Source organism: Mus musculus, chromosome 7 (genome assembly GCF_000001635.26).
Source record: "Mus musculus strain C57BL/6J chromosome 7, GRCm38.p6 C57BL/6J".
NCBI classification, from domain to species: domain Eukaryota; kingdom Metazoa; phylum Chordata; class Mammalia; order Rodentia; family Muridae; genus Mus; species Mus musculus.
In genome coordinates this window covers 122,995,816-123,010,660 of record NC_000073.6, presented here as the reverse complement: position 1 = coordinate 123,010,660, position 14,845 = coordinate 122,995,816, and the positions used below count along the sequence as shown (strand labels likewise).

Genomic DNA, 14,845 nt, shown 5'->3' with positions numbered 1-14,845 from the left:
CATTTCTGAGGAAATTTTATTGGCTTTTTGTATAAAGTTTATTTTCCAGGAAGGATGATCCCAGCATACTGGGAACCAGCGCATGGCCTCCTCCTTGCTGATTCTGTGTTTGGCCCCAATGCAGCCTGTTCTGCGCTTCTTGTCTGCGATGCTGAACCTTGGCCTACCCAGCACCACATAGAAGTCCAGACTGTAGATACCAATGCTTGGGTCGTATTTGATGCCCAGGTCAATGTTTTCCTGAATTCCAAAGCCAAAGTTTCCAGTATCCGAGAAGTTATTTTTCTGCAACTCATACTCCCGTACCTTCAGGTCTTTCTCCAGAATTTCCTCTGCCTTGGCTCTGCGGACTGTACAGTGGACAGCAATCTTCTCATTTCTCCGGATGCCAAAGGACCAGACAGTGTATCTAGCTTTGGAAAACACCGGGGTCTGGCCTGTGAGCTGCTCCAACACCATGGCTGCCCGGGTCAGTCTGTCTCTGCTCTTCCCGACGCAGATATTGAAGCAGAGCATGAGGTTCTCCTTTTCCCCTTGGTCTTGTGCCATGGTGGAGAACAGGAAGAACGACATCAAAAGTTTTATACAACTCAGAAACAAAAGTAGGGCTGGCCAGAAAAAGCACTTGCCACCAAGCTTGATGGTGTGAGTTTGATTTATGAGCCCTATATGGTGGAAATTGTCCTCTGATGTCCCCCTCTACCCTCATCCCAAGTGTGTGTGTGTATTCCTTAAAATAAAGGGAAGTGCCACAATGATCCCAGTGTAGAGATGGATTAATCAAAATAGCATTGAACTCCTTACTGATATCAGAAATTGTAGTACAGAATTCTACAGTTCAAGTGTGAGTAAAAATAATTTTTCACACAGAGACCATGGGGTAAGAAGATCTCTGACATCACAGAGTGACACATTTTTTTACCTTCTGTGGTAAAATTCATGGATTTTTTTAGAACATGTGTCTCCAACTCCAAATGGTAAGAGAGGACACTATTTGTTTTGTCCTGTTCTGGTTTGCTTTAATTTTTTATTATTATTACTATATTCTAATGAGAGTGAGAAAGAAGGAATATGAACTTAGGTAGGAAGAAGTTAAGGGAGGGGAAAGAGCAACCAGACTACATTGTATGAAAAAAAAAATCTATTTTCAATTTAAAGAAAAAAATATCTTAAAAAAAAAAAGATACTAGGTGGAACTATGACTTGATGGAAGGGTGCTGTATCAGAGAGAATTCCCAAGAGCTGGCAGGATGGTAGCTCTGTGACAGGCCTACAAGGGCAGCCTGTTTTTTCTCCATGGGAAGGGAAAGGCTATTGAATAACCCAAACTGAAAAGAAAACCGTGAAGTGGATGGAACCCTTGGTTCATTTGAATGTACTGAGAGGAAGCCATAGTTCTGGGATCTATTGCAACCCATTTTCTTTTTCTTTTTTCTTTTTTTTCTTTCTTTCTTTTTTTTTTTTTTTTAGATTTATTTATTATGTATAAGTACACTGTAGCTGTCTTCAGACACACCAGAAGAGGGCGTCAGATCTCATTACGGATGGTTGTGAGCCACCATGTGGTTGTGGGATTTGGACTCAGGACCTTCGGAAGAGCACTTGGTGCTCTTAACCACTGAGCCATCTCTCCAGTCCACACCCATTTTCTAAAATGAGAGATTTTATTAATTCCAAGAAAAGTTTTTATGAGGAAACTTACTGTGCCAAACGAGTTGCGTTTTGAGGTGTTTTATACGGTCTTCATGATTGCAGTGTTTATAATGTGAGGAGGGGTAGGGTTGCATGAACGTATGCCCAAGGCACATGTGGGAAGGTCCAATGACAATCCTGGGGTTTGCACTGTCCTCTGCCTTTCTGTGGGTTCTAGGGATTGAATTCAGGTCATTTGCCTTTCAAGGTGAGCGCGACGATGCTGAGCCAGTTTACTGGCTCTCAGCTTCAGATAGATACACATCAACAGTTTTAAAGTCCATTTCAATTTAAGCCGGTGTTACAAGAATTACTTGGGGAAAGGTGCTTCAAAGTGTTGGCTTGCGCCTTTGTAAATCTGATCTATGGAGATAGTGCTTCTCCCCCCCCCCCCCTCTACCTCCCAGGATTGGGTTTCTCCATGTAACCAGGGCAGCCTCAGAGTCACAGAGATCCACCTGCCTCCGCTTCCCAAGCACTGGGACTGAATGTGTGCACCACCACCACCTGGCAATAACGCAGCTTTTAGTGGCATTTTTGTTTTGCCGTCGGTGACATTTAACACTTACAAATCAACCGGGCTATTGTACTTCTGTATAACTTAGGCTGTAATTTTGACAAGCTATAGGCAGAGGAAATGTTGCTATTTGAAAGCACTGTCTGTAGCTGCTCTAATGGCATATTCATCCCAGGGGACTTGTCTCTCAGTTAAGGAAAGGATCTTAATGACTAATTTCAGTTTAAAAGATGAAGAGCTACGGTGTACAAGGATGGGGTGGGGGGTGTACATGAAAAGCTCAGATGTGCTCTGAGAAGGGAGGGAGAGTGGTTAGAACATTTGTAAAGACTGGGGTCCTCCTACAGGGAAAATACCAGAAAGGGGCGGGGTGGGGGACAGCAACATAAAAAAAGGAGTAGACTAAAAACTAGATCTTGCACTACAAGCATCAAAGATATCAGGGATGAGCTGGCTACTCAGCTTGCTTGCCTAGCACGCATGCGTGAAGCCCTGGGCTACATTCCCAGCACTATAGTCAGGGTGCTGACGGTCTGTAATCCTAGCACTTGATGGATGGATGCAGGGAGACCAGGAGTTTATGGCTATCTTGGAGTGTGTTTGAAGCCAGTCTGGGACACATGAGACAGAAAAAGACAATAGGAAATGAAGTTCCTTATATTAAAAAAAATATCTCTAGATAGTTATAGAGAGCTTAGGTGACCAGTTGATGAGAAAGTTTGAAAACATTTAAACTAGTCAAGATGAGACGATCCTAGAAATGAAAACACTGACCAACACCAAGGGTCGTGTAATACAATTTTAGATAAAAAATGTTTAAAATGTGAAGATGTGAATCTTTTTTTCCAGAGACCATGCTTCTCTGTGTAGCCCTGGCTGTCCTGGAATGTTTTTTAGTAGCCCAGGCTGGCCTTTAATTGAGATCTGCTTGTCTCTGTTGCTTCCCAAGTTCTGGGATTAAAGGCGTGAGGCACTCTGTCTGGCTGGGATATTTTTTTTTTTCCAAGGACATTGAAAGAAAGATCTGTGCTTATGCTGAGGCACAACACAAGATAGCTTTACAGTTGATAATTTCCCACTCAGTCCACTTTTTGGCCCTCTATTCAATTCTGACAACTTGTTTGCCACTTCTGATGCAAGACCACAATGCTATGAGAGCTGCCTCAGCCATGGGCTAAAACGTGTGGGCCAGGTCTTTCCCAGATTAACTCTTTCCTGTAGCCCAGTCAGTCACTGTAATGTCAGCCACTGTAACCTTAGTCAGTGTAATCTCAGTCATAGCCCCAGTCAGTCACTGTAACCTGTTACTGTAGCCCTAGTCACTGTAGACACAGTGATATTTCAAGAAAAAAGCAAGGTTCATGTTGGTTTCAATAGTCATTGTCTACCTTCTGTTAGTGTTTTTGTTTTATTATATTATTTTATATTATTATCTTTATGTTTTTCAAGACAGGGCTTCTCTGTGTAGTCCTGGAACTCACTTTGTAGACCAGGCTGGCCCCGAATTCAGAAATCCATCTGCCTCTGTCTCCCAAGTGCTGGGATTAAAGGCGTGTGCCAACACTGCCTGGCTTATTTTTGTTTGAAGACAGGGTTCTTCTGTGTAGTCTTGGCTCTCCTGGAACTCACTCTATAAACCAAACTGGCCTTGAACTCAAAGATCCACCTGTCTCTGCCTCCCCAGTGTTGGGACTAGAGGCCTGGCTCAGGGTCTCACCCTGTAGTCCTGGCTGGCCTTGAACTTGTGGTATTCTTACACTGCTACTAACATTCTGGGGTGACAAGCTCAAGGCACCAGGGTAGCTCCATTGAGTTTTTTTATAAAGTTAGTGTAGAAGGAAATTAACAATCATTTTTTAGAAAATCCTTAATGCCAAAAATGATGTCAAAGGCTGGTCACTGAGGAGGCTTGGGGGGAGGAGGCTTAGCCTAAAGCCCCAAGTTTGATCCCTGGCACTGCATAGACCAGTCCAGGTGGTACATGTTCATAACCAAAGACCTGGGAAGCTGTGCCAGGGAGATCAGAGGTTCAAGGTCACTCTTGGGCTATACAATGAGTCAGAGTCTCAAAAAAGATGAAATGTGGGGGCTGGAGAGATGGCTCAGTGGTTAAGAGTACTGACTGCTCTTCTGAAGGTTCTGAGTTTAAATCCCAGCAACCACATGATGGCTCCCAATCACCTGTAATGACATCGACGCCCTCTTCTGGTGTGTCTGAAGACAGCTATAGTGTACTCAAAAGATGAAATGCTTTGGTAAACTGCTTATACTGCATGACTGGAAGAATTAACTTGAAATCTTGAATAGTCCTGCTAATCCCAGTTCTCCTGTATTTAGCATCTCCTGCATCTGTGTTCCTTCACAGCAGCTCTGGGATTTTAGTGTTTATTTGTGGAGCTCAGATGACAACCCTGAATGTCAGTCATCCCCTTCCACCTCGGGTATGCCAGGGTCAGCTGCTGTTCAGCTCTGCAGATCAGAAGAGGTCTGGAGCTGCTGGGGAATTTCTTGTCTCTCCCATCTCATCACACAAGTGCTTGAGTTGTAGAGATGTGCTCCTGGGTCAGGTTTTTCTTGGCTTCTATAGGTCTGAGCTCAGGCCCTCTTAAGCTACTGGAGAGGATGTGAACATAGTCTTTGTACATTGCTGGCAGGAACTAATTTTGCACAGCCCATTATGGAAAATATGAAGGTTTCTAAAATGATTAAGTAGCTGCGACAGTACTGTGCACCTATAATTACTCACTGCTACTCAGAGGGCAGATGTGAAAGTGGGTGGGTGGTAAGAGATCTTGAGCCAAGGAGGCCAGGCAACATGGTAACTCTATCTCAAAAAATAATTAGCCAGATGTATTGAAACATACCTGTAAACCCATTTGGTGTATACATCCAAAGGGAATTAAACCAATTTGTAAAACAAAACTTCTTCTCCATTGTAATACTATTCACAAGACAAAAAAAAAAGGAAAAAAGATTCCTAAGTGTCCATCAATTGTTTGACCAATAAAGATGAAATACTACTTACTTACTATGCACAGCATGTTCAGTCATAAAAAGAATGAAACCTTGGCATTTGTAATTTGAGGGTGTTCTTAAACATCCTTTACAATTTTTTCCTTTTTTTTTTATATAAAGATTTATTTTATGAGAGTACAGTGTCACTCTCTTCAGACACACCAGAAGAGGGCATCAGATCCCATTACAGATGGCTGTGAGCCACCATGTGGTTGCTGGGAACTGAACTCAGGACCTCTTGGAAGAGCAGTCAGTGCTCTTAACCGTTAAGCCATCTATCTATCCAACCCCTACAATTTTTATTAATCTACATGGCAAAGGGTGCACGTGTGAAGGTCAGAGAACTTGTCTGAGCGGATTCCTTTCTTCCGTGTGGGTTCTACCCACAACCCTGTTCATAAGGCTATAAAGGTTGATCTGATCCCTCAGCTCACACTTGCAGGTCCAGCACTTGGGAAGCTGCTGGAGGAGTGGAGGCCAGCCTGGGCTACATATAGGGTAACTGACCACTTTGAGTTAGTGTCTGAGCAAGAAGTAACACAAACCGTTGATTTTACAGATAAGGGTGCAGTTAAGGTGTTCAGCCATTGAGGTTGTGAAGGCCAGGCAATCGGGTTGCCTATCAAGTTTTTGTTCAGTAGGAAGCTCGAAGTTGTGGTGTACTGTTGCACAAGACTATATTGACTATATTGAACATTGTGCCACAGATTTCATAAAGCTAGATTTTGAGTGTGTGTGCGTGCTCTAGGTCTCTAGGCTCAATCCTTAGTACAAAACAAAAACGAAAGCCAACATCAGACCCACAGAACAAGAGTTCAAGGTCGGTCTGGGTTATGTGGTAAGACTGGAAAAAACAAAACTCCCAAAGGGCAGGAGAGATGGCTTAATGGCTCAACAGTTAGAGTATACTGTATACTGAATTTGGTTCCCAACACTCCTTTGGGGCAAGATAACAAAACCACCTGTTAAGTCCAGTCCCAGGGGATCTGACACCTTCTTCTGGCCTGCACATGGGCACTACACTCATATGCATAACTCCACAAACATAAATGACCATTATTTTTAAAAAGGAAAGGTAAATTTATAATGGTCAGATGCAATATGGCCTTCTTGGGGACCAGTAAACAGGGTGGAGACTTCCTGTTGTCTGATTCCTCTACATAAGGTGCAAGTTGGGACCAATCAGATATTAGCATTAACAACTGAGGTTGGGGAGAGAAAAACAACAACAAAAAAACCCAAACCACATGTACCATGAAGGGCTGTGGGTGTTTTTAATGGTTATACAAATACTAACTAAAACAAAACAAAAAACTTTTATTTAGCATTTCAAGTTGTCCTCCAAATGCTACATTCATACATTAAAAAAATCTGTATCATGTATGTTTATGGGAGTGGTTACACATGTACCACAGCACCTGTGTCCTTAAAGGGCAACCCTGGGGTTGGCCATCCCCCCTTCCCTGTGTGTCTCATTTGTGGCCCCTCACTGTAGAACACTGGAGTTACAGCACACATGTAGCATATCTAGACTTACTTGGGTTCTAGGGATTGAACTCAAGTCCTCAGGCTTGTGGAGGCACTTAACTCACTGAGCATGTCTTGAGCCTTTGCATGCTTCTGTTAAACAGTATCCGACATCTAGGTAGTTTGGGGGTTAGATGGGGAAGGGGGCAGGCACAGGTTCTGTGGCCGTTGCCATAACAAATCTATAGACTACAAAAACAAACAAAACCAAAAAAACCAAAAAGTAAACTAAGTTCAACCACCACCAAAGCTGGGAAAACTGCTCTTAATTGCAAAGGCACAACACTTAGAGGTGGTTCAGTAGCCAGGAACCTGTCATAGGAGTGGAGCTGCAACTAAAGTGAAGAAGGCCAGGTGAGCTTCAAGAATGAGCCCAATAATGTGAGTAACCAGTTTCAATTGTTGGAAACAGGACCTCAAAGTAAAAGTGGGAGTATGTTGTGCGTGGGCCTAAGTGGTCAGGACAGCTTAGCCCTGACAGCAGGTGTGTGTGCTTGGCATCAGGGCAGAGCTGAGCTCTCACAGCAAAGCTGATCTGGCTCCAAGGCAGCATCTCTCGATGACTTCCACACCTCTAGCACTTATGTTACTTTGGCTCAGTGGTGACAAGTGCTTGTTGCTCTTGCATAGGACCTGAATTTGGTTCCCAACGTCCACATGAGACAGTTCACAACTACGTAGCTGTGAGTGACTGCAGCTGGTTACAGAGGGCTCCAATGCCTTCCTCTCCCTCCATGGACACACACACTTTAAAATAGAAAAAAAAAGTGTTATCACTTACAATTTTAAATGGTAAATGTTGCCCTAAACACTACATTCACATGTCTTGACTCAAAGCCAAGAACCAGCAATTGTATGGAGTACCACACACTGAGACTCCAAGCACAGAACCTTAGGACAGCAGGCTAGCAATTTAGCCATGGACTGTGACAGGCCCAATTCATGCCACATTCTGTAAAACCACTTAACCTGTCCCCAAATCCTTTCCGAGTGCCTTCACTGAGTTCCAGACAGACAGAGTGAAGGAATACCCTCTACCCTCAGGCTCACACTATTACTTACTTTTGTCAGTGGGGCAGAGAATGGGCACAACCACAACACTTAAGTGGATTGTTTCATCAAGGAATTTAATATTGACCTAACAGAATTCTAAGAAAACCACATGGCTAGATGGTTAAGCATCCTGCCCTCCTTTTTAGAAACCTAACTTCTAATTACTAGAAACAAAGATCTTCCACTAGGCCTCTCTGAAGTACATTTTCAATGTTTAGAATTTTGTCTATTCAGCTTGAAGGATCTTGGAAAGAGAAGAAATGAGACACTGTCTTTAAATAATATACATTTGCAACAAGTGAAAAGTTTACTGAAAACTTTTATTGTAATCAAAAAGTGACATAACGGGGCTGTAATGAGTTCAGCAATCATTCTGCTGATATTTTTGAACTGATATCAGCATTTGCCAGGCAATTAAAAAAATTCAAATGTGAAAATTTCACAGTACAGTAAACTCCACCCCAACTAATTAATGGTGGTTAAAAATAATAGGCCCTAGCAAAACCTCTCATGTTCCATGGTCACAACTCACAATTCTGTACAAAAGTTCGTTATAAAGCTCTGATGTAAAAATGAAATAATCAAGCAGCAAATACTTTTAAGTGCAGCACAGGGTCTTCCATTCATTATTTACAAGGCTGGAATCTCTTTACATTATAACAGAATTTAATACAGATGACTTAGTAATTAAGTCAATTAACACATCCGTCCTTCACACAGTGACAGATCTCACTTTTTGGTCATCTTTCTCCTTCTCCTTGTCTTTGTTCTTCTTGGCCTTCTTCTTCTTGTGTTTGTGTTTCTGGCTCTTCTCCACGTCGCCGTCGGCGCCTGCGTGCTTCTTGTGCTTCTTGTGCTTTTTATGCTTCTTGTGCTTTTTCTTCTCCTTCTTCTTCTTCTTCTTTTTGCTGTCCTGGCTTCCGGCTGAGCTGGCACTGCTGCTGTGGCTTCGGGTCTGGCTCCCGGAAGGGCTATGACTTCTACTTGGACTAACACTGGGGCTACTTTGGCTCTGGCTCCTGTCTGCACCTGGCTGGCTGGCCGTTGCTACAGTCAAGCTCTCTTTCGCTTTCTCTGTTGTTTTCTCTTTCAAGTCCTTGGAGATACTGGCAACAGCTTCTTCTTCCTTCACAGACACATTACTCTCACTGTCGCTCTCATTATAATCTGGTTCAAAGGCAGCCTCGTCCGTCTCCCGGGTCAGGTCAGAGGAAAGCCTCGAGGAATGGCTCAGCTGGGGTTTCGGCTTGACGGCGCTCTTCTCCACCTGCCCAGCAGCCAGCTCCTTCTCCATGGGAGGGTCTGGCGGGTTAGGTATACATGGCAGTTTGCCACCACTGGACTCTTTCCCATTGCGAGCTTCAGCAGCATGCTTCTCCCGCTCCTTCCCAGAGTTTTTATCTACAGGCTTTGTCTCTTCACATGGGCGTTTAGTTTCGTAGGGGGCTTTATGATCATGAGGCTTTTTGTCTCTTGGGGGGCTAGAATTACTTTTTTTTGACTCGGCCCCCTTTTTAGGTAAATCTCTCTCCTCCCTCAGCTTGCTTTTCTGCCCAGACAGAGACTCTTTGCCCCGGGGAGGAGAGTCTTTTCTCCTTGCTAATTCACCTCTCTCGTCTCTTCGCTTGGAACTGGAATAATCCCTGCTGTCGTAGTCCACTTTCTTGTCTCTACCAGGAGTGAAGTCTTTATTTGAGGAACCACGAACAGACTCGTGCTTCTCTGAAGTCCTGGTCTCTTTGGAAGACTGAGAGAGAGTCTTAAAATGTCCCTGCTCACTCAGGCGGTCCACAGTGCTCTCCTTGTCTGGCTGGGCACCGCTCTTCCTCTTGTCAGGGTTGTCCTTCTCCGACCCTGAGTGCTCCCGGTCCTTGGCTCTGCCCTTCTCACTGGACGCACTGCCCTTTGAGCTCCTGAGCTCGTGCTGCATCAGCTCGTGGCTCGCCTCCTTGGGAAGCTTCTGCAGTTTCTCGGGCTGCTCGCTTTCCTTCTCGGTGTACTTAGCCGTAGCCGATGGCTTAGTAGTGACATTTTTTATAATACTCGATGGTTTCCCTACACTCTGTATAGGTTGTGTGGTTTTAACATCTTCTTCTTCAGACTCAAAGTCATCTTTATCCCATTTGGACTGAGGAACCTGGATCATAATTATAACATCTTCAGCAGGAGCTGTGTTATCATTATTATATTCCTCCATAGTTTTAATGACTGTTCGCTTTGTATCTGTCTTTTCTTCAGATTTCCTCACAGGACTGCCTCCAGTTGAACTTGTACTAAAACAAATGAATATACTTTTAATTAATAAAAAGTTTACTACTAATAAAGCATTGGTAAGTAAATTTTTTAAAAGCTAGCTTAAAATAGGTTGTCTTTTTAGCTTTAAAAAGTTTATTATTCTGCCCTAAGAAAGACACACATGATCAAACTATAAATGACGTGGTTCACCTCTCCCCGACTTGAAACAATGCTGCAGACTCCTAAGAACCTAAGTTACACACACAGATAAGATCAAAGGCTATCATTTCCCATAGAGGACACTCGTCGCTGTTGCCCCACCTCCCACCCGGGCCTCCGTACCTGGTGTAATCCACAAGCGTGGAGCTGGAGCCTTCCGACCCAGCTACTTTCCGTTTGGCCTTTCCCTTGACTTTTTCCTGTTTGATTTTGCTAGATGTTGACTCCAATTTTTCAGAGGGTTCTTTTGTAGTAGATGCATTTTCTGCATTTCCAATTTTTTTTCCAGTTTCTCTGTTGAGTTTGATTTTTTTGGCTGGAGTAGTTGATGATGCAATCTTGTCCTTTTCTGGGGTCCTTTCCAGCTTTTCAACATCACCTTCCATTTTCCGTTTTGGTGATGGTTTCACTATTTCTGTTCCTTCTACTTTAGAGATTTTCATTGAAGACGACTCAAAATCTTTATCTACACTCTTTTCTTCCGTTTTTCTCTTTCGTTTTTCTCCCTTGCTATCAAGTAGTTTATTTTTCTCAGGCTTCTTGGCCTTCTCGTCCTTACTGGCTGGCTTTTCTGACTTGATGTCTTTGGAACAGTCCTTTTTGACCTTCTCGTCCTTGGCTGGCTTTGCCTCCTGGTGTTCTTTTGCAGATTTAGAATGGGCTTTTCTAGGGGTTCCAGTGACCTTCTCATCCTTCTGAGAAGACGAGGAAGGTTTTACAGAGTCAATCTTTGTAGCCTCCTCTTTGGCTTTTTTGAGTGGCGGCTCAGACCGAGGAGACTTTTCACGGTCTCCATCTACCTTTTCTTGAGGTCCTTTAGAAGGTTTTAAAACATTGTCTTTCTTGGCTGTAGCAGACCCGTCACTTTTCCGTTTGGTCTTGTCACTTTTTACTTTTGGCTTATCCTTTTCCCTCTTGTCTTTGTCAGATACTGACTTGAAAGTGATCGATTCTGCGTCCATTGGCTCATCCCTAACAGGTGTAGCATCGTCTCTGCTTGGGAGAACAAACAGTGTATCTGTCTTCGTTTCATCAATCCCTGACGATTCCCTGCATTTCCTAGACGTCTCCAGTAGCTCTGGGTTCAGGAAGCTCTCACTCTCTTCCCCCTTTCTTCGTTTCCTGTGTTTCTTATGCTTGTTCCCTTTGCCGTCTCCTGGAACATTCTCACTCTCCTTCTCCTTCGATTTTGGATTATCTTTTGCATTGTGACTGTCCCTTGTTGAAAGCTTTTCTGGATAGTTGCCACCTAGATTTCTATTTCTATGACTTTGTCCAGCAGCATAGTCTTCTCTGCGCCCTCTTGTAAAGGGTGAATTTCTGATATTAAGAGGTAAGAGTCTCTCTGGAGAAAAGTCCTCTCTATTGGCTGAGGGTCTAGGTTGAGCTCCCACCGCGTACCCTTTGTAGTACTTCTCATACCACTCTCGGTATTTCCTTTCCCATTCCCGGTAGCGTTCTTTCTCAAATGGGTCTCTAAAGTCGACACTCCGCCCATAATAGGCTTTGATGTCATAAGGGGGTGGAACTTCTCTGTATCTATTAAAATACTCACGCTCTGTTTCTCCTTGAGGTACATTGCGTTTAGTGGGAGACTGTCCCCTAAATGCTTGAGGAGATCTGGACCGTGAGTGGTATCGTCTATAGGGAGGTGACCTTGACCTAGATCGGTGGTATCCGTGAGATCTGGACCGTGAACGGTAATTGCGGCTCTTGCCTCTGCCTCTCCTGGGGTATGGGGGTGATCGTGAATAGGAGCGAGAATGTGAGCGGCTGAAGGACCGAGAGTAAGAGCGTGAACGTGTTGAGCCAGACCTTGACTTTGAATAAGTGTATGAACTTCTTGAATACGATGACCCACTATAGGGAGATTTAGACCTAAAAACAAAAGCATAGTTGATGGTTGAGAGATATAAACAAAGTAAAAACAGACAGTCTAGTATTCTTTTCTCACGGTTTTATCTTTCTTTGCATCAAGTTTTGTCTTAGATGATTAAAGAGGTGCAGTGACCTCTACTGGAATGGAATAAATACACAAGTCACTTAGTACAAAACAAAAGCCAAGGCTTGACATCAGAGTGGAGTGCATTAATGTACCGTGAGTTTTATGAGCTATTAACATCAAACAAATGTCAATTAAATTTAAATTTCACTTCCTGTCTGATTATTTAGGTAGGAATCTATTTTTTTTTCTTACACTAGCCAACAGTCTAGCTTTAAAAGGAACCACATTTTAAGTGTTAAATCTAAAAAACAAAGTCTTTAAACAAACTTCCAGGGAACTTCTGTAATTTGTTTTTCTTTTCTAATAATACAGCAAGGGGTATTCTACCACTACTTTTTAAAATCGCACAGGTTAATGTTACAGCAAGAAGCTGTAGCCTTATGGCAAAGGCCCTCAGAATACTCTCTGGCTAGCCCCCTATGTCTTTCCTTCCATAAACATTTCCCATTATATCAGATTATGAATAACTTCAAGGGACAAGGACAACTTAGTCCCCATAAATTCTAATTCTACACAATAGAGTTTACACTGAGATTATTTTAATGGACATATTAGGGAATAAGCTGCATCTCCTCCATTCTATAAAACTAGACCGAATCAGAAAAATCTCATAAGTGCAATGTTATTTATATCCATAGGTAATCCCTGGATATTCAAGTCCCATTTGTAATTCTGTTGTGAAGGCTTGCAAAACACTAACCTGGAAAATGAGCGCCTACGCTCCTTTTGAATCTTTTTGTATTCCATCAATTCCTTAGCAAAATCATTTGTAAACTCATCTAGCTTGGACTTTTTCTTTTCCCTAGTAAAATAAAGTTAAAGAGTGAAAGTTAACAAAAACCATTTAAGAAAACTAACAAGACAAATGTAATTAGATCATGAATGAAATGAATGAAATTGCCATTAGTTTTCTACTTTAAAACTATGAATAACTAGGTATCCCTGAGGAAGTTGCTTGTATGGCTTTGGTTTAAATTTTAGGTGAATTTTCTTTACTAACTGGAAACACTGGAAAATGTTTCCAAAATACCTATTTAATGTTATATCAGAAAATGAAAAAAGTGTATGGTAATTTCAAACTAAAATACTCACTCTTCCTTTAGCCGTCGTTGCTCTCTATAGAATTCTTCCCTGGACAAAGGAGGTGCTTGTGTTGTAGGGATGGTATTTGAATGGGCAGTCTGCACTCCTGATGATACCCAAGGTGTTGATATATTGGCAGGAGCTGGTGGAAACCCTGGAGGAGGGACACTATATCCTGCTGGTGGAGGCTGGCCAGGAGGAAACTGAGGAGAAAACTGTGGGGGAGGTACACCTGGAGGAAGAGGAAGTGTATGGGGAGGAGGCGGATACAAAGGAGGTGGTGGAACGGGCACAAAGACTGGAGTTGCTGGAAGTGATGGGCCTTGAGTCCTCTGTGATCGTTCGCTGTGGTGTCGCCCGCGGTTTATACTTCTGGAGAGATAAATTCCAAGGTATTATACCTTTACATTAAATTCATCTGAGATAAATGAGGCTTTCTCTTTCTGTTTATAATTATTTTCCAAAGTGCAAAAACTGGAATAGAATCAATTACTCCAGTACAAATGCAGTTAAGGTGTATTTGTACACATTAGCCCTACAAGACAGGTAGGATGATACAGGTCTACAGTCTCAACTACTCAGTAGGCTGGACAATCACTTGAGTCTTTGAGTTTGAGGCCAGCTTGGGTAATAAATAACCAAGAACTTGGCTAAAAACAAAAACCTCTCAATTGTATTTCAAAATCCTGGACCCTCTGAAAAATTAGCCAGTGCTCTTAACCACTGAACTACCCCTCAAGCTCCAAGATTCTAGTAAGGCCTTTATCAATCGACAGAAAACGTCTTGAAGGATGTGACAGATTAACATGGCTGCAACCAATATATTTCTCCCTGAAGATGCTTTTCTAGACTCAAAGGTCCCCCCCCCCCCCACCCCCGAGACAGGGTTTCTCTGTGTAGCCCTGGCTGTCCTGGAACTCACTCTGTAGACCAGGCTGGCCTCGAACTCAGAAATCCGCCTGCCTCTGCCCTCCAAGTGCTGGGATTAAAGGCGTGCGCCACCATGCCCAGCTCTAGACTCAAAGTTTACATTAACAAAAACCACTGCAACTTCCTTTTGGAGGAAGTGGGTGAAACCAACAAAACGGAATCGTACTAATTCCAATATTTATAATCAAAACTGAAGATATCAACATTCTTCCCCCAAAAAGAGAAACAAATAATAGTGCTAAATTGTCTGATTTGTCTCAAAGAATTTGAGTGCTTTTGCTAAACTAACTGGGCAAAAGGTATGTAAGGCGGCAGGAGGTGTTCAGCCTTGTCTGCTCAGAACCATATCCATGATTCAGAACACATCCCTTTGTTTAATGTAATCTGTCATGAGATTAGCAATTCTGATTGGCCCACTAGATCAGTCATAGCTTTTATAAGTTTGGAAATTTCTTTTTTTTTTTTTTTAAAGATTTATTTATTTATTATATGTAAGTACACTGTAGCTGTCTTCAGACATTCCAGAAGAGGGCATCAGATCTCATTACGGGTGGTTGTGAGCCACCATG

The 14,845-nt window shown here is 42.8% G+C and overlaps 1 protein-coding gene and 1 pseudogene across 3 annotated transcripts in view; both read right to left on the bottom strand.

Annotated features, from left to right (window-relative positions):
* Positions 1 to 566, bottom strand: Gm6905 (predicted gene 6905; annotated as a pseudogene).
* The window catches only part of Rbbp6 (retinoblastoma binding protein 6, ubiquitin ligase), a 32,936-nt gene continuing 26,179 nt past the window's right edge, over positions 8,089 to 14,845 (bottom strand). For 2 of the 3 annotated variants that reach the window (XM_006507470.4, XM_030242242.1), the window contains 3 exons: positions 13,356 to 13,718; positions 10,382 to 12,136; positions 8,109 to 10,077 (listed from right to left, as the gene is read on the bottom strand). In XM_006507470.4, the coding sequence (XP_006507533.1) occupies positions 8,517 to 10,077; positions 10,382 to 12,136; positions 13,356 to 13,718 (3,679 nt within the window). In that variant the 3' untranslated portion in view covers positions 8,109 to 8,516. Of the gene's footprint in view, positions 10,078 to 10,381; positions 12,137 to 12,963; positions 13,066 to 13,355; positions 13,719 to 14,845 lie in introns of all 3 variants that reach the window. The other variant, NM_011247.2, reaches the window with a different exon arrangement.